This window comes from Hesperophylax consimilis, chromosome 1, assembly GCF_061612785.1.
Source record: "Hesperophylax consimilis isolate HC1 chromosome 1, BYU_Hcon_1.0, whole genome shotgun sequence".
Classification (NCBI taxonomy): Eukaryota; Metazoa; Arthropoda; class Insecta; order Trichoptera; family Limnephilidae; genus Hesperophylax; species Hesperophylax consimilis.
Window position 1 is genome coordinate 41051631 of NC_142836.1, and position 19450 is coordinate 41071080.

Here is a 19450-nt window from a genome sequence, read left to right on the forward strand (position 1 = left end):
AAAATACCAGAAAATGTGAAGAATTTCGACCAATAAACACCTTACCGAAATATGAACAGATACTTGAAGTGATAATAAAAGAACAAATATTGCAATACTTAGATGAACACAATATTTTATACCAAGAACAATCGGGATTCAGATGTAAAAATTCTTGTGAAACAGCATGTAATTGTTGAAGAGTGGAAGGAAGGAATGAATAATAATAAATTTATCTTAGCAATATTCTTGGATTTTCAAAGGGCATTCGAAACTATAGATCGAGAAATATTGATAAGAAAGCTTAAAGAAATTGGTTTCTCAACTGTAGCCATAAAATTAATAAAAGAGTATTTGAAAGACCGAATACAGGTAACAAAAATTAATAATCAATTTTCAAAACCAATGGAAAATAAATTAGGAGTACCACAGGGATCAGTCCTTGGACCTCTACTATTCATACTCTATATTAACCTTTTCTATGCGTCATAAATTTGTATCACTTCGTTCACACGCGGGGCTATTTATCATCAATCTAATTTATGACTTTAAACAATAATCACGCATGGATTTTAAAATTTGTTTTAAAAAATACGTCGCTTATGTCTTGAATTATCTTTTCAAGTATAAATAAACAATCCGAACATCAATGGGACTTGATAAAAATTCGAAGTATATATTCATAATGTAACTGATATACCCGGGCGGCCATGTTAATATTTCAAGGATAACGATACACATGCATAAACATACCGGAGTAGAGCTCTTCAACTGTGGTGCGATGTAAGTGGTTGATTTATGGGTGCGATGTCGCGTTTGACTGGATACATGAAATATTGACACACTTAAAAAGGTTCATATAATAAAAAAATAACTACACTTAAATTTACAAAAATAATGAAATAATTTTTCTGTTATTATATCACCGTAAATATGTATCACTTAATATATTTTTTTATCGTGATAAATTTTGAAACAGTTACTCAACGCATAACGGCAGAATCATGGCTTTCATGTATTTCAGCAGCTTCGCAATTATTATCGACGTCACTGTCACTTATTTCAAAATCTGAATCTATTTCTAAAGTAGCACCAAATATTTCTTCGTCATTAAGACCACGACCCAACATTTTGTATTTTGGCAATAAAAATACTATAAAAAATTGATAAAAAGTCAAACTTGTACAACTTTACACTTGATTTTTCACTAAAAAAAAGTTTTAACCACGTATCTTTATTTGAAAATAATCTAACACTGACGAAATTTTATATTTCTTCAATAGTTTGAATGAATGTATGTAACTGAACTTATTTTAAAATATGATAAATCAGATGAATGTACACTGTAATTAAAATAGTTTATATCCACAAAAAAGCAAACAATAATTCGATAAAACAATGTAATCTACACGGCGAGCATCTCTGTTTGAGAATCTTATAAAATGCGCCTGCGCAATAACGTGTGTAAAGACGCGGGAAGAATTCAAACTGATTCATTTTTCGCTCTGAGTTGGAAGATCCCTTCAAATCTTTGTATCGATGATTAGGATACGTATTATGGATAAATATCGTAAGATGTCAGTAGTGTAAAGATGTGAGATTTTTTAGGAGTATAAGTTTTACCGTGCTCAAGCATGTTTCATACCCATAACGCCGAAGAAACTTTGCGTCGCACAGATGTGCCACCCGCGTACAGGGCATGCGTCTCCCGCAGGGATAGGGTTAATGACATGGTGAAAATATTTTCAAAATGCAAAGTACGACTATTTGCCGATGATACACTAATATATATAATCGGAGAAAACTATGAAGAACTAATAAATATTTTAAATAATGAACTAGATAATGTATCAAGATGGCTAAAAATAAATAAGCTTAAATTAAATACAAAAAAAAACAAAATGTATGGTAATTGGTTATAAGAAGACATCCAGTGAAAGCAAAATCAAAATTGATGGTGAAATTATTGAAAATGTTACCGATATAAAATACTTAGGAGTTGTAATAGATTCCAAACTCAACTTTAACAAACATGCTGAATATACCCAAAAGAAAATTGGAAAAAAAATATCTTTTTTGGGAAGAATTCGCCAAAAACTGTCCGAAAAAACTGCAATCCCCATTTATAACTCCATTATTGCTCCACATTTTAATTACTGCTCAACTATCCTTTTTCTGTGTAACGACCGAGAACAAAATAAATTTCAAATTCTCCAAAATAGGGCAATGAGAATAATACTCAGACGAAATAGATATTCAAAAGTAAATAAAATGTTAAACGAACTAAATTGGCTAACGGTGAAACAGTTGTTGACCTTGAACACGATGATATTTGTACACAAAATAGTAAACAACCTGCTACCGAAATATTTTTCAAATAAAATTGTATACAACAAGGACATACACAAACATAAAACTAGGACGTGCAATGAAATCAGGCTACCAAAAAAGGACAAGGCGAATACACAGAACAGTATATTCTATAAAGGGATGAAATATTATAACGCGCTGCCGGAAAACCTAAAGACTGCCCCAATTGAAAAATTCAAGATGTTGTATACATTTAAACTGTATTCCTGCAGTCTTCGTTTTCAAATCACTTTTACACCTGTAGGCATTTTGAAAGTTTTTTAAACACACACAAATAAATGTAATATGTTTCAAAATACGATTTGACAGTTTAAAAATGAAACAGCAACAAGATTCCCAGAATACTGGACAGATGTGCAAGCTGCCGATGTTTTTGTCTCAGTCTAAAAAGGGATGCGCGAAGCCAAGACAAGAGGGCAAGCATGAAGTTATTTCACAAATTACTCATTTAAAATATAATATCGCCATGGTGTAAGGCAACCATTCAGAATTTAAACGTTGCTTGAAATAGCTTTGGCTGTGTTTGGCGACCAGATCTGAATAGCCAGGCGCTTCCACACCATCTCCTTCGACTCCCCACTACCTCCAGCCTCACAACATACCCCAATTGGGGTGTCATAGCTTGCTCTCACTGGCTCCAGACGGTTGGGAGCAGTTGGGACATATTCTATATTCAAAGGGAGAAGTAGTGTTATATTAGTAAATAATTATTACCTCCTGAGCTTTGTCAAAACGCCTTGAAGTGGACTTTATAGAAGATTTGATTGTATCCTTCAACTTCATATTGGGTAATCTGAAATCACAAAAACACAAACTTTGTCCAAAAATGATTTAGGTACTCAATAATACTTCTAATGGGTTTTCCAATAAGAGGTGTTATGTGTATTTAATTCCGGCCATAAAATGATTTTTTATGGCCGGAAGTGGATGGTATTGATCTGGACAACGTTTACTTTCAACAAGACGGCGCTACGTGCCACACAAGCAACGAATACATTGATCTTTTACTGGAAAAGTTTCCGGACCGTGTTATCTCTCGAAGAGGTGATCACAATTGGCCACCGAGATCTTGTGATTTAACACCTTGCGACTTCTTCCTTTGGGGCCACGTGAAAGAGAAGGTCTACGCCAACAGCCCAGCGTCGATTCTAGACCTCAAAGATGGAATTCGTGAGGCTATCGAGGACATAAGGCAGCCACGTTGCGATTTGGTTATGGAAAATTTCATGAAAAGGATATGGTCCTGTAGGCGTGGTCGTGGTGGTCATTTGACTGATGTTATTTTTCACTATTAACGGCATACCTTTCTCTTTATAATGAAATAAACATTCGATCATTTATATTAAAAAATGGCATTTTTCTTTGAATATCAAAATAAACCCTATATAAAGATTGATAGTTCTAACCACTTTCATAACATTCAAATTTAAGTCAACTCAAAACAGTATGGTTGAGCCAATAATTAAGCCAATTACAAACTAACTAACTAACCTATATTACATATACATAACACACAAAAAATAAAAATTACAGTTTTTTCATTACAACATGTTACCATGCTAAGTAATACAAAATCATGTAGATAAGTATTCTAATAAGCTTAGAAAAAAATGTATCAGGCCTATGAAAAATAATTATTGTATAAAATGGCAATTTAAATTATTTTTATTGTAATTGGAAAACATTTTAATATTTGAAAAACAAAATAAAATAAAAATGCATTTTGGTGATGTTTTTTTTTGCATAAATCATAATAAGGCGACCGATGCAAGAATTTCAACCTTAACCGTAAGAAGTGCATGATTTTGCACCAATGTTACATGCCGAGGTGCAACGCCTTAATACAAATTTTCCTAAAAAACACAAATGAACAATAATAGAATTTATACATACAAACTTTCACTAGCAGCGTTAGGTTGTGATACATCTACAGGCGGTTCTGAAAACAAAATAATATTATGAAAAAAAAAACAAAAAAACTAAACACAATTAAAAACACAACACACATAATTTAGTTTTTCACGCTTTTTTGCGCTGTGATTCTACCTCTAGTTTACCAAGAAATCTGTTGCGAATTTCTGACATTTGTACCAGTGGCGGCTCGTGACTTTTATATTATATATCAATGATATCTGCAACTTACAAACCAAAGGGAAAAAAAATTGGACAACCGCTAACAAAGAAGCTGAATGCAAGCTCGTCCTTCTGCAAAATGGCTTTAAAAAATGCACTTACACTCAATGTTAACGTATACGATAGCCCGTATCACAAATGCGATGGTTGAGACAGTTAGGTATAAGAGTCTAGCTCCTTGGAATCTGTGGTACAGGCTAACCCGCATGGGTTTTTCGCACTTTACGTCAGTTATAAGCTGCACTTATTGTTCGGAGTTCAGTTCATTCGCTACAGTCAGTCAGTTTCTACATTTTTGGAGCGCAAACATGTTCAATTTTTGAGGTTCTAATTTCATTTTAAAATAAAAAGTGAAGTTACTTAGAAGTTAATAACCCCGTTTGGCTTTTTTTAAATTGTTATGATAAATTTAATACTATTACATTAGAATTACTAATTAATTAATTATTAATTCCATTAGAATGCAAAGCGTCGCAAAAGCGCTGCGATCGTTTGTATCGAAAATTGGGGTGCAGCGCAGAAGCGCTGCGAGTTTCAGTGTGTTTTTGGTGCTCCGCGGGAGTGGACGTACGCTAACCTCGCGCGTAATTTGTAACGAGAGTGCATTCTTATACATTTAAAAATAACTTTTTACCTTTTTTTACTTTTTTTTTTAATATTATTTAAAAAAAATAACCATGTCACGTGCTATTATTTGGAACATTGATTCGGTTCCAAGTGATTCTACGGATCGAAGAAAAAGATTGAGGATTGAAAGTGAGTCTTCTATCTCCTCTTCATCTTCAGAAACAGAAGAAACACCAACTTTTAAAGCAACAAATGATTTTTTCGAGACTCCTGGACCTAGACGGACGCCTCCTCCTGATGGCACACCCATAACCTATTTCAACTTATTCTTTACCATATCACTGCTCGAAACCCATGTTTCCAACACTACCGAAAAAAAAATGACCCGGCTAAAATTCACGTCGAAAATTATTGAGGATATCGAAAAGGAGTGGATGAATCATAAAAATAGCGTGTCAACACAACCATCTTCATCAAACAAAAAATTTGCGCTGGAAAATTTACCGGGACGTAACTTACGCCAGTGCGCGGTGTGTAGCAACAGAGGGAGTGGGATAAAGCGATCCCGCCTCACTTGCGTTCGCTGTAGGAAAGGCCTACACGCTATTTGTGCGGCAAAACATAATTGTTGAGCTATTTTTTTTTTATATTTGTATTTTCAAAAGGAAATAAAATAAAATAATATTGATATTTTATGTTTATTTATTCATATTCATATCAATAAACATTTCTTCTTTATAATAATAATTTAAAAAATTGATTGATATTTGTCTAAATTAGGGTGTTTTATTTGACACCATTATTTTTTCCTCTAATTTAATCAACATATCGTCACTGTAACGGACGTACTGCTCCGGTATCGGACGCGGTCGCCCCATATTAAAATCTGCCATTTGCCTTAACTTTGCCTGTCTTTAAATTGAATAAACTGCCTGTAAATGTATGTAAAATTAACCTGTAAACCCTAAATAATGTAGAAATTTGTAAAATTGTTATGTAAATGTAAAATTGTTACAATAAATGAACGTCGGAGCTTGGCTGGAGGTATACGGGCAGAGAAGTATTGTGAGAGCTGGTAAAATCATAATTTAATTCAGGCACGATTGTTAGAACCGTGCCAAAACGTAGTGGGAAGCCGTGCCGTGCGCCATGCGCCGTCATAGCGTCACAAATGACCGGTGGTACGCCGTCATTACGTCCCACGGGCACGGTTCTGAGGATCGTGCCCAAACAAAGAAACTACCGAAACCGAAACTACCGGCCGAGCGGCGGTAGACGGCCCGGGGGGCGCCGCGATAGCGTCGCTACACGGCTCACGGATTCCAGGAATCAAAGAGAAAGTGGGCCCGTGTGAGCGTCCGCGCGCCCGCCGGTGGCCTATAAAACGTGCAACATGCCCTCAAAACGTCAGATAACCAGAAACCACCACCAGCTCAACACCTCTCTCTCTGCTCTGCCTTCTACCTCGCTCCGACTTCTGCTTCTACTCGCCTTCTTTCACTCTGACCCCCGCTTCACCCTGGACCACGGACTTGCCTACCCCTTCGGACCAGACCCGGACTCAGCATCAAGGACGCGAAAACAGCATTCGGACCAGCTACAACGGCATCAGAGACGGCCCCGTTCTACCCCTCCACGCCACTGAAGGAAGACATCTTACGCCTCCACAGATTGGGATCACCGGCCCTATCTACAGTCTTGTGTGTCACGATTACGTCTGATACATAAGTGGTCCTTCGACGCCGGATCTTTCTGTGGATAAGATGTCACCTTCACTGCGCTCTGGGAAGAACAGCGCTGACGGGGATTCATCGCAGGGAAGCGATGATCCCACACCGACCGGGGCGGCCACAGCCGCGCCCCCCGGACTCCGGCCAACCGCCCCCCTGGCCCCCTCTGATCCCCGAGCGGACCCACTGCCTGGTCCCTCCGGCGCATCACCACCACAGACGCCCCCTGCCGCGGCCGACGTCTCGTCAAGAAGCGAGGCTTCCAGCGAGGACACGCTCCGGCAGGCGCAGCTCGAGCTAAGAGCTGAGAGGCGGCGCACCCAGAAGCTGCAGGACGACCACGCCCGACAGATGGCAGAACTTGTCGCCATGCTGAAGGGCCTCACGCGGATCGCTTCACCTGCAGCCTGGCAACCCGATGGAGCCTATCCCGGAAGCCAGCCATCTAGCGGCCCCGGGCAAGCTCAGAGCTACGCACCCGAGGCGCACACCACTGGCCCACGGGTGGACCTGCCACAGACTGCGGCGCCTTCTAGCGGCCCCAGTCACAGCCTTGCCTACACAGTGGGGGGAGACCCCACTGTTCCGCAAGCTACAGCACCACGGGTGGGTCTTCCACAGACTGCGGCGCCCCCGAGCGGCCCCAGTTACAGCCTTGCCTACACAGTGGGGGGAGAGCCCACTGTTTGGCAAGCTACAGAACCACGGGTGGAATACCTACCGACGCCGACGCCGGCGCCCCCGGGCGTACCTACTCAGAGCTACGCACCCGAGGCGCACACCACTGGCCCACGGGTGGGCCTGCCACAGACTGCGGCGCCCTCTAACGGCCCCAGTCACAGCCTTGCCTACACAGCGGAGGGAGGGCCCACTGTTCCGCAAGCTACAGCACCACGGGTGGGTCTTCCACAGACTGCGGCGCCCCCGAGCGGCCCCAGTTACAGCCTTGCCTACACAGTGGGGGGAGAGCCCACTGTTTGGCAAGCTACAGAACCACGGGTGGAATACCTACCGACGCCGACGCCGGCGCCCCCAGGCGTACCTACTCAGAGCTACGCAGCGGAGGCGCAAACCACTGGCCCACGGGTGGGCCTGCTACAGACTGCAGCGCCCTCTAGCGGCTCCAGTCGCAGCCTTGCCTACACAGTGGGGGGAGAGCCCACTGTTTGGCAAGCTACAGAACCACGGGTGGAATACCTACCGACGCCGACGCCGGCGCCCCCGGGCGTACCTACTCAGAGCTACGCAGCGGAGGCGCAAACCACTGGCCTTCCGCAGACTGCGGCGCCCCCTTGCGGCCCCGGTCACAGCCTTACGTACACAGTGGGGGGAGAGCCCACTGTGCCACAAACTACAGCCCAGCCTAGCGATGTTTTCGGGAGCTCGCGCCGCGCCTCGAGGGCTCACACCGGGACGGAGAGAAACCATGCTGCGGATCCACTCACGGACGGCGCTTCCCCAGGCGCCGCGACGCTGCGAGGTGGACCAGAGCCGCAGTATGGCTATCCCGGTGTGACCCGCGGGCCCGCCCAGTTCCCAGCATTTGCCCCGAGCGGAAACTCGCCATCGCAGCCCCCCGCTGACGGATATGGGGCCTGCAACCGAGCGGATGAGGCAGCGAGGCAGACACGAGACTGGGTGCATCAAGGGAGTGTCCCTCTCGTCCAGGTGACGGCCATGTTCGCCGACGCCCTCCGGCAGTCCCAGGCCGGTGGCACACCTCGCTACCATCCCAAAGATGAGCGGATGGCATCCCTCATCGCCCAGCAGTCCAGCGCAAAGGACTTGCCGGCCTACGCTGGCGACGCCATAGAGTGGCAAGCCTGGAAGGCGCAATTCCTCCAGTCGACAGCCACCTGCGGGATGACGGCGGCCGAGAATCTGATGCGGCTGCAGCGTGCCCTGAAGGGAAAGGCACGAGAAGCCGTCAGCCCTCTCCTCCTGGACCCGGCGCAGGTGCCGGAAATTATGGATGTCCTGGAGCACCGCTTTGGGGGCGCGCACTCTGTCGCGGCTGTCATGTTCGATAGGATAAAGCGGCTGACCAGACTACAAGAGGACGCATCGACCGAGCTTCTGGTGGAGTTCTCGGGCACGGTGCAGAACATCGTGGCTTCGCTGGGGAACCTGCGGGGTGATTACCTCTCTAACCCGGCCCTCCTCAGCGAGATCGTCTCGAAGATGCCGTTAGCCCTACGCCTCTTGTGGTTGGGTAAGGTGGCCGACCAGACGCACGCGGCCACCGTGGTGCAGCCTGCCGCGTTCCTGAAGCGGCTGACCAACGCGGTGCCGCGGTCGGGCCTCACCGAAAAAAGCCGAGCAGCGCGGCCGAGCAGCTCGGTCGAACATCAGCGGGCCGCCCGCCAGCTCGGGACAACACTGAGGATGGTTTGTCCGGACACCGCCCCACCAGCCTCGCTGCCAACGCCCTGGACCATGCCGCCGGGGACCATGCCACCGGGGACCATGCCGCCGGGGACCATAACGCCGGGAACCATACCGCCGGGGACCGTGCCACCGGGGACCATGCCACCGGAAATGCCGCCGGGGACCATGTCGCAGCACGCCGCTTGCAAAGAGTGTAGCCGAGCTCCACGGGGGGAGTGTAACGGACGTACTGCTCCGGTATCGGACGCGGTCGCCCCATATTAAAATCTGCCATTTGCCTTAACTTTGCCTGTCTTTAAATTGAATAAACTGCCTGTAAATGTATGTAAAATTAACCTGTAAACCCTAAATAATGTAGAAATTTGTAAAATTGTTATGTAAATGTAAAATTGTTACAATAAATGAACGTCGGAGCTTGGCTGGAGGTATACGGGCAGAGAAGTATTGTGAGAGCTGGTAAAATCATAATTTAATTCAGGCACGATTGTTAGAACCGTGCCAAAACGTAGTGGGAAGCCGTGCCGTGCGCCATGCGCCGTCATAGCGTCACAAATGACCGGTGGTACGCCGTCATTACGTCCCACGGGCACGGTTCTGAGGATCGTGCCCAAACAAAGAAACTACCGAAACCGAAACTACCGGCCGAGCGGCGGTAGACGGCCCGGGGGGCGCCGCGATAGCGTCGCTACACGGCTCACGGATTCCAGGAATCAAAGAGAAAGTGGGCCCGTGTGAGCGTCCGCGCGCCCGCCGGTGGCCTATAAAACGTGCAACATGCCCTCAAAACGTCAGATAACCAGAAACCACCACCAGCTCAACACCTCTCTCTCTGCTCTGCCTTCTACCTCGCTCCGACTTCTGCTTCTACTCGCCTTCTTTCACTCTGACCCCCGCTTCACCCTGGACCACGGACTTGCCTACCCCTTCGGACCAGACCCGGACTCAGCATCAAGGACGCGAAAACAGCATTCGGACCAGCTACAACGGCATCAGAGACGGCCCCGTTCTACCCCTCCACGCCACTGAAGGAAGACATCTTACGCCTCCACAGATTGGGATCACCGGCCCTATCTACAGTCTTGTGTGTCACGATTACGTCTGATACAGTCACCTCAGTGCTTAATTGTCCAAACGACCATTTGCAAATTTTACAGGAGGAGGTTTTCTTTGATTATTTCAATGAAACATTATGACAGGTGTTTAAGATGAAGATATTTCCGTCAAGCTAAAGGTCTGATCAGTTTAACCTTTTGAACGCGTTAATTTGCTCCGTTTTATCTATACCCGTACGCGGTACATATTTTCAAATACCTATGCACGCAATTAAATGTCAAATTATAGCATTCTGGCATGATTTATTGGACTATATAGACAGAACAAATTATTCTCCACAATATGATAACAAATCCTCGTGTGTCAACACTCTTGGATGTTTATAAAAACAAAATCATAAAATTTCATACAAAGACGTACCGTATCTTTTGAATGTGGTCCCGCCATTCGCTCGGCGTGTGTGTAATTAGGCCACTGCGTTGATAGACACAAGTGGAACACCATGAGCACTTATCATTTTTTGTTATGAAAACTTTTTCTAAAACTGGAGACGTAAATTTTATGTCACAAAATAATAACAAAATTGAACTAACGCCATCCGTTGACAAAATTGTAAACTATGGCACTCGAAGGCGCAAAGAGACTCACTTGATTATCGATGTTTTTAAATGAAACACAATTTTATTTTCGAGAAATTCTTGTAGATGTCAGCATCGTGATAGTTCTACAAATGTTCAAGCGAGCGGGAAATAAATTTATGTCAAAAGACCGCTGGAATATCGGCATTCAAAGTTTCCGTATCAACTGTTGATACGGCCGCGTGTGAGTATGGACTTTTTGCCGTAACAACAGTTGATACGGCCGCGTGCATAGAGTTAAGTAATTCTTTGTAAATTGACTAAGGATAGTTTTTGATACTTTTTTTTACATTTTAAAATGGAGATTGAACAAAAACGCACCACCAAAATTTTGTAAAAGGAGATTGAACAAACTGGAATTGGAGATAGGGCAACTTTTGCATAGAACTTTCCGTGCTTGTTTGTTCAAACGACCACCTTTAGTTATATACAGGATGAGTTTATTTTTAATATTTCTATTTTGGATACTGACAATTCGTGGTGGAATATATATATTTATAATAGTGATTTTTTCTTTGTTTGTTCCTTCTTATTTCCTATACCTTTTCTATACATAAAAGTGAGCTCTGGCGTTATGAAATTTATATACAAATTCACATCTTATTTCCCATACCACTCTACCGACTGCGATAAAACTTTGTAATTTTGAGTTGTGCGCATGCCCGCGAAGGTTTCCCTATATTATATTGAACTATGGCGTTGTGAAATTTGTATAAAGATTCTCTTATTATTTCCTATATCATTCATCCGATTGCGATGAAACTTTGGTGAGTTGCTTTTCGCACGCCGGCGAAGGTTTCAATACATAAAGGTGAACTCTGGCGTTATGAAATTTGCATTCAGATTGTATAATAGGTGGCGATCGAGTTGTTATAAAAGTGTGTGCATTATTTCTTGTAGCTTAGCAGTATGGACTGAAAGAGGGAAGGGTGAGGGTAATCCGTAAGGGGGGAGGGTTCGTGGGATGCGGGACAAATCTTTCTTTGAGTGGCATTGAAACGCGTGCCAGGTACTCGACAGTTCCATTATAATAATTTACTTCCATGATAATAATATATTAAACAATGTCCAACTATTTTTTATTTCTGACCGTGACCGGGTTTAGCCTATCAACCATCTAGACTTCCATCTTCGTTGTTACGACATAGCAACGAAAATGTGATATCCATATAATTTGATTAAAATCATTGCATTCCACCCCTTTTAATCCCACTCCCTAAATTTAATGTAAATAAAGCACAGTTTAAGGAATATCTGTACTAGTCTGAAGATGACCGCAGTAGGCTGAATCTCTTACGATCAGATTTTTTTTTTATGTGACACCTCACAAGAGCGTCCGTGCCAGTGTACAGACATGGGAACTATGTAACCACCCAGTTGGGCGGCGTTGTGAGGCGGGTTAAGGTAGGGGCTGTATGAAGGGATTTATTAATGCGGGCCTTGAAGAGGCTCGGATTATAGGAGAGAGATGCCGGTAGCTCTTTCCACATACGAGCCGACTTACAAAAAACGAGTCGTAAAAACGACCCGTTCTCATGAAGCTAACGTCAACCGTAAACGGGTGTTCCGCTCGTGTCCGTCGAGTTTCGCACACGTGCACCGGTGCATCAGGGATCAATGCTGCTAGCTCCTTGGAGCAGGCCCATTGAAATACCTGTAGAACAGACACAGCATGCCCACATTGCGTCTATGCAATAGAGAAGGCAATCGGTCTGTTAACAACGGATTGTCAATCAGACGGATCGCCCTCCTTTGCACAGATTCAAGTAGGTTAATTAAGTATTTTCGGGCACCAGCCCAGAGGTGGCTCCCAAATTCAACTGTTGGGCGGACTTGAGACTTGTACAGGGTCAGCAGCTGGTCACTGTTGAAGGATATCCCAGCCGTGTACAAGACGTCCAGCTTCTTGGAAGCCTGATTTACTCGGGCTTCTATGGATCCCCGATACTTGAGCCGGTCTGATATACTAACTCCAAGCATTTCAATGGAGTCTTTATTGGGGAGAGTGCTCCCATAGAATTGCGCCTAAACAGTACGGGTGGCCAAAACACTAAATCACTTAAATTATATGAAATTTATGCAAATTATTTCAGTGAATAATATACCTATAGGTAGGTACATGTTTTTTTGGCTAAAAATTAAAATCCTACCGTTTTTGTTGGTAATACTCAGAATCGTAATCAAAACCCCAAAACACACAAATGAGGAAAAAATCAGAATTATAATTTATTATATAACTATAATTTATTTCAACAAACTGCCTAATCACTATAGATCAATTTGTAAATCTCAAACGGCTACATACAAATACGGATATACTGAAAATTTCGAATTGAAATACTAATCTAACTAGTTTAATATGAATCGTCAGTCAAAAAACCAATTTTGACAGCAAAAACTTGCAAAAAGTAGAGTCTGAGCGAAAACAGAAATGTGAACACGCTGTATTACAAAGTTCATTGCAATGTAAAAAACAAAACAAATTTGGTATTGATAGAGATCTTTAAAACTAACACTTACCGCTCTATTTCCGCACTGCTGCGTATGTATGCACTTTTGTAATTAGTAATTGACATTTACCTGTTGTTTTGTCAATCAAAAACTCCTTGGTATATATTTAAATGCTTTTTTACTTCCGCGTGACACCATAAAACAAACACCGTTGAAATGTAAAAACATAAGATGGCGGCATCACGTGATCCTCGCATCGTGCTGTAATTGGTCGGTTGGTGGAGTTTGAACATACTAGCACGCAATTTTAATTCTCGACTCTAGGAGGTTGGCCTAATAAGGAGATTGGCCAAACAAGGACTCACTTTTAGAATATTGTTGTGGACATTGACATTTTAAAATGCTTATAATTAATTGTAGCAGGCTGATAAAACTATTTTTTCTTCATCGAACGACGCGTAATTTGATCCTTAACAATATTGCGTTAAAAACTCATTTTCGCTAAAATGGTCGTTTGGACAATTAAGCACTGGGGCGACGATATGTATAGCTAAAACGGTTAATATTGAAAAAAATTGTATTAATAGATTTTTTTTTTAACATTACATATTTTTACCCATTTAAAATAGTGGCAGGCAGAGAGGATACACTGCCAAACGACTTTTTGGCACATACTCATTGCTTCATATATTATGCATCATATATCATACATCTCTTACATACATCTTCATTTATTCTGAGTCTTGGAAGGACTCAAGTATTTGATTAACTCGATCGTGCCTATGTTATATCGCAGTTGTGGATGTTTTTAAACAAATTATCATTGTTAAGTAGAAATGCTTTCTTTTAAAATATGTTGAAATGTTTGTAGGTTTTAATGAAAAATAAGAAACAGTAAGTTCTGCAATTGTTCAAATATTGTTAATTCAAAATATAATCCCACTGTATAGAAAGCACTGGCGAGTGTTCTTCGGTCGATCGACGGGCCTCGGTCACATTTCGAAACGAATTATGCATTACGATTTATACGCATTCACTTTTGAATGAACAGAGACAGATTTCAACTTGGGGAGTTTCGATAGTTATGATCAGTAAGCTCGTAACTTTTAAGTGTAATAAACTGCAAAGTTTGAAAAAGTCTACATTATTGATGTTGTTTAGTCCAAAACGATTTTTAATTTTTTTTACTAAATTTTATTTTTTTCTCCTGGCCCGCATGGCAAAGATTTCCTGAAAATCTTCATACAAAAACAGATTTTCTAAAACAAAAATAATGACGTTTTCGACTACAACAACATCAATAATGCCATTTTTGTAATATTAGCACTCTAGTACACCGAAAAGTCACGAGCCGTCACTGTTTATAATATCACGGATAATGGCTAACAACTATTGATCTAAAAAACAATCAAGAAATGCCAAAAATAATTAATAAAATCAGGAAATATGTTTAGTTTTGAAGTTTCAATATTTTCACGCAATAGATAAAATACATTGTTTTTCTTTTTTTTTTAAATACAGATGTAAGTTGAAACCTCTGTATTTAAAACACACACACATGTTCAGTAATACAAGAAAACAATTTAGGACTTACTTGTGTTTGGTTTATTTATTTTGAAGAATGGATGATTCGTCAAGATTGAAGAGGGATACACATTTGTGGGTGACAACTTGCTGGAATGTGCTTTCCCATTCAAGTGAGCCTAAAATAATAACAAAAAATATATGTTTACATATACAGGATGTAACAGCACATACCATACATAAGGACCTTAAGCAGTGATTCCTAAACGTATTTTGAGTAAAAATTTATTTATTATTAGAAAAATGTCATTGTGTTGTTGCATGTATTTTTAAATACGTCTATTTGAATTTTGCTTTTGTTTTCGTGAATGAATGCAAATCTTGGAAATTAACACACTTCCCGACATTCGATCGAGCTGAAACTCGGCAGATAGATTTGCTGTCGATGGCAATGCATTTTGTCAACTTTTGGTGGTTCACTGAAATTCGGCAGATAGACTCGATGTCGATGATAATGCATTCTATCAACTTTTGGTGGCCATCACGCACACACATGTGCATTCATACATAAGAATCATAACAATATCACAATCAAGTGACAGTTGTGTTTTACTCTGCTCCCTAAATTAATTAAAAATACTATGCTATAGTGAACATTTTGCACACAACGTCGCTTTCTGTTTGCTTGGAAGAAATTTAACAAATTTAAAAGTAACAAAGTTGAGTGGATTTAGTGACATTACATTGCAGAAATCGATTTTGAAGAAAATAGTCATATCACAGTGATAATATTGTTACCATCAATTTACTCACTATGAGTTCTACCTGCAACCAATGTAACAAGGCAGTACAAACGTCTGACTGTACGAGGTGTATATGTTGTAAAAACCAAATGCATCACAGCTGTGCCAATATTACGTCTGCAAATTTTAAGAGGATGTCGGAGAAGAACAGGGAGTCATGGACGTGCGCTAAATGCAAAACAGGACAATCACCACTCTCCAGCAATCTCAACTCTGTCAACTCTTCAATTCTTCTTAGCGAAATCAAGAAACTCTCCTCCCAGCTCCACTCAATGAATTCAAAACTAGCTTCCTTTGAACAGACAATCGTTCCTAATAATAGCACAATCGAAGACTACACAAACAAAATTTTGGTTTTAGAAGAAAAGCTAAAAAAATGGATAAGCTTGAAGCCGAAGTATCGAATTTAAAAAATTCATAACTTTTTTTTTTTTTTTTTGTTTATATATTCAATAATATTGTTATTGGGTTTATAAAAACAGTTTGTTTTTAAACAAGTTCTGCTGTGTAATTATTATTACGCGTGACAGCTGTTTCGCCCTCTGAAGGCATTGTCAAACTGTGGGTAACCCACTTACAGACGATACCTTTATATTATTTCTAGGTAGGTATTTTAATTTCAATTACTTACTGATTTCTTAATTGATTTCTGAGTAAAATGTTAGAAATTATTAATGGTTATTACCCCAGTAAAGTTTCCCCAATTAGTGTAATGTTTAACACGAAAGAGAACAGTAGCTGCTCCTCAATAACATTGAAATCTTCGGTCTCCCCGAAAATAAGGATGAAAACCTAACAGACAATCTAATAAAAATCGCATCTAACGTTGGACAAATCATTAAAGAAGAGGACATTGAATTCATTAGTCGAGCCAAACCTCGCCAACATTCTCAAGACGGAATAGCAGCAGCTCCCCGTGACGCCCGCCCTCCAAACGTGGTGGATAAATTCATCTCCAAAAGGAAGAAGGACCAACTGCTTGCGGCCATTAAAAAGAAGAAGGGGGTCGACTGCAAGAGCGTAGGTGTTGCAGGAGGTAAAATTTTTATAAATGATCACCTCACCAGAAAAAACAAATTGATACTAAGATCAGCTAAAGAATTTAAAAATATAAACAAATATGATTTTTTATGGGTACGAAACTCAAAAATTTATATAAGAAAGAATGTTACCTCTCCTGCTATCCTCGTCTCTGGTCAAACCGTATTGAACAACTTAACTCAATGATTTCTTCTAAACTTAATTTTAATTTGATTTTTTTTTAATTTTTGCTTTCAACTTATACCACTTTTGTACTCAACTCTAATTCTATATACACACTATTCAACTTACTCAAAACACCACAACATAATACACTCACATCTGCGCAAATCGAAAACCATGCTCACCCCAGTGGACTTTTGGCTGCTGAGTAAACATAATAATATGTTTTTTTTTTTGACATATTATTATATTTACTTGGAATCAAAATTGGATAGTAGTTTCTCTTTAACATGATGCATAACACCATTATAATTTTTTATCAAAATGCATGTGGCCTTCGATCCAAGACGAAAGAATTCTATCAAAACGTCCTGATCAACGAATTCGACAAAATATTAATTAGCGAGACGTGATTTAGTTGACAGCATATCCGATGATGAGCTGTATGATTGCCGGTATAACGTATATAGAAATGAGAGAGATACTAATCGAACGGGTAAAACTAAAAGGGGTGGCGTTGTTATAGGTATAAAAAAAGACTTTAAAGTTCGATCTCAAAAGTCATGGACATCAGAAGCCGAGGATATATGCATCTCACTATTACTAAGACATTCAAAACATTGCGTTTCAAATATTCATATTTGTTGCTCTTACTTACCATGAGTTAGTCCTAAGGTATCTAATGCACAGCGTTTCTCTATTATCAATAGTCATACAACTGCCATATGTAACTTAACTACTGAATTTCCAAATGAAATTTTTCTAGTAATAGGCGATTATAATATGCCAAATGTTAGCTGGAACTCTACGTATCAGCCTCGTAGTATTGACCTCTGTGCCTCTACCCTCCTTAGCTACCTTTCGTTTTCCAATTTAACACAGTATAACGAAATTTATAATACTCACGGACGAATTTTAGATCTCGTGCTTTGTAACACTACAGTCATCGTCTCCGCGGCTGACTCGCCACTAGTAATCGAAGATGCACATCATAAATCTATTACAGTTGAACTAAATATTCCTCTCCCTGCTACTATCCTAAATCCCCAGTTAGTCAAAATTTTCAATAAAGTTAACTACGAGGTAGTTAATGATGCTCTCAGAAACAGTGATCAGAAACAAACTCAGAACAGTGACGTAGATGCTGCAGTACATTGTTTTTATGATGCCCTGATAGATGATCTGGTTCCAAAGAAAGTAACCAAATCAACCAAATTCTCAACATGGTATTCGGCGTCTTTAATTAACATAAGTTTTTTCGTGCCTGGAAACGGTACAAGAATCCACTAGATTACCTATCTTTCTCAATACTTCGCAAAAGACAAAAGAAAATTTCTAGTCCTACTCATAACGCCTACATTGCTCGATTGGAATCAGATATACAAAATAATGTTAAAAAAATATGGAATTATGTTAAGACGCAAAGAAAATCTCCCACTATACCAGAACATATGACCTATCATTCGACGACGGCACACGACAGCAAAGAAGTTACATACTTGTTCGCTGATTACTTCTCAATGGTCTTTAGAAATGAATTTCCAACACTCAATGTTAATAATAAGGAAGATCCTCTGAACAACAAATTAATATCCTCAATTAAAATAAATGAAGAAATCACCTTGAAATACCTTTCAAGCATAGATATTATAAAAGGACCAGGAATTGATAGGCTACCCAGAGTTTTTATACGCAACTGTAGTAAGTATATCTGTCTTCCGGTTTGCGCCATCTATAAAAAATCACTGACAGAAGGAACGTTTCCCCTCAAGTGGAAATCAGCCATTATCACACCCATCTATAAAACCGGTGATAAGCATGACGTTAAAAACTACCGTCCATTTTCCCAACTTCCTATTTTAAGCAAAGTTCTAGAAAAAATTGTCTTTGATCAATTATACTCGGCTATTTCCACAATCATTACACCGAATCAGCACGGATCCATGAGAGGTCGGTCTACGACATCCAACCTGGCCCTTTTCATTAACTTCTTGCATAGCAATATGGATGACAAAGAGCAGGTTGATACTATGTATACAGACTTCTCTAAGGCTTTCGATCGCGTAATACACTCAATTCTTTTGAAAAAGCTCATCCTACTTGGTATACACAGTGACCTGTTTAGATGGATCAAATCTTACATTAGTAACCGTAATCAAGTAATCTTAATCAACGGTGTCTTCTCAAAATCTATCGAGGTAAAATCTGGTGTCCCCCAAGGGTCCCACCTAGGTCCGCTAATGTTCAACAATTATATAAATGACATTGGATCATACAATTGTAATGCTATATTTCGCATTAGTCAGAAGTACACTGGAATATGCATCGCCTATTTGGAATCCACAATATAAACTTTACATAGATAGTATAGAACGTTTCCAAAACAAATTTATAAAATATATTACCTACAGATTCAACAATGATTTTGAGTGTACATTTGAAACTTTGCAGCGAAGACGAGTAGTAGCTGACTCAATATTTATACACAGAATTTTAAACAATGACATTGACTGTACTGAACTTCTGTCCCTTATTAACTTTAACATACCTTTGAGACGCACACGACATACAGTGCTATTTCACATGCTAAATTATAAAACCAACGCAGCAC

The 19450-nt window shown here is 40.5% G+C and overlaps 1 protein-coding gene across 6 annotated transcripts in view; it reads right to left on the reverse strand.

Annotated features, from left to right (window-relative positions):
- The window catches only part of LOC149426899 (uncharacterized), a 61128-nt gene that overhangs the window by 33121 nt on the left and 8557 nt on the right, over nucleotides 1–19450 (reverse strand). For all 6 annotated transcript variants that reach the window (XM_089634069.1, XM_089634049.1, XM_089634038.1 and 3 more), the window contains 3 exons: nucleotides 14904–15012; nucleotides 4243–4288; nucleotides 3064–3142 (listed from right to left, as the gene is read on the reverse strand). In XM_089634069.1, coding sequence (XP_089490195.1) covers nucleotides 3064–3142; nucleotides 4243–4288; nucleotides 14904–15012 — 234 coding nt within the window. The remainder of the gene's footprint in view (nucleotides 1–3063; nucleotides 3143–4242; nucleotides 4289–14903; nucleotides 15013–19450) is intronic.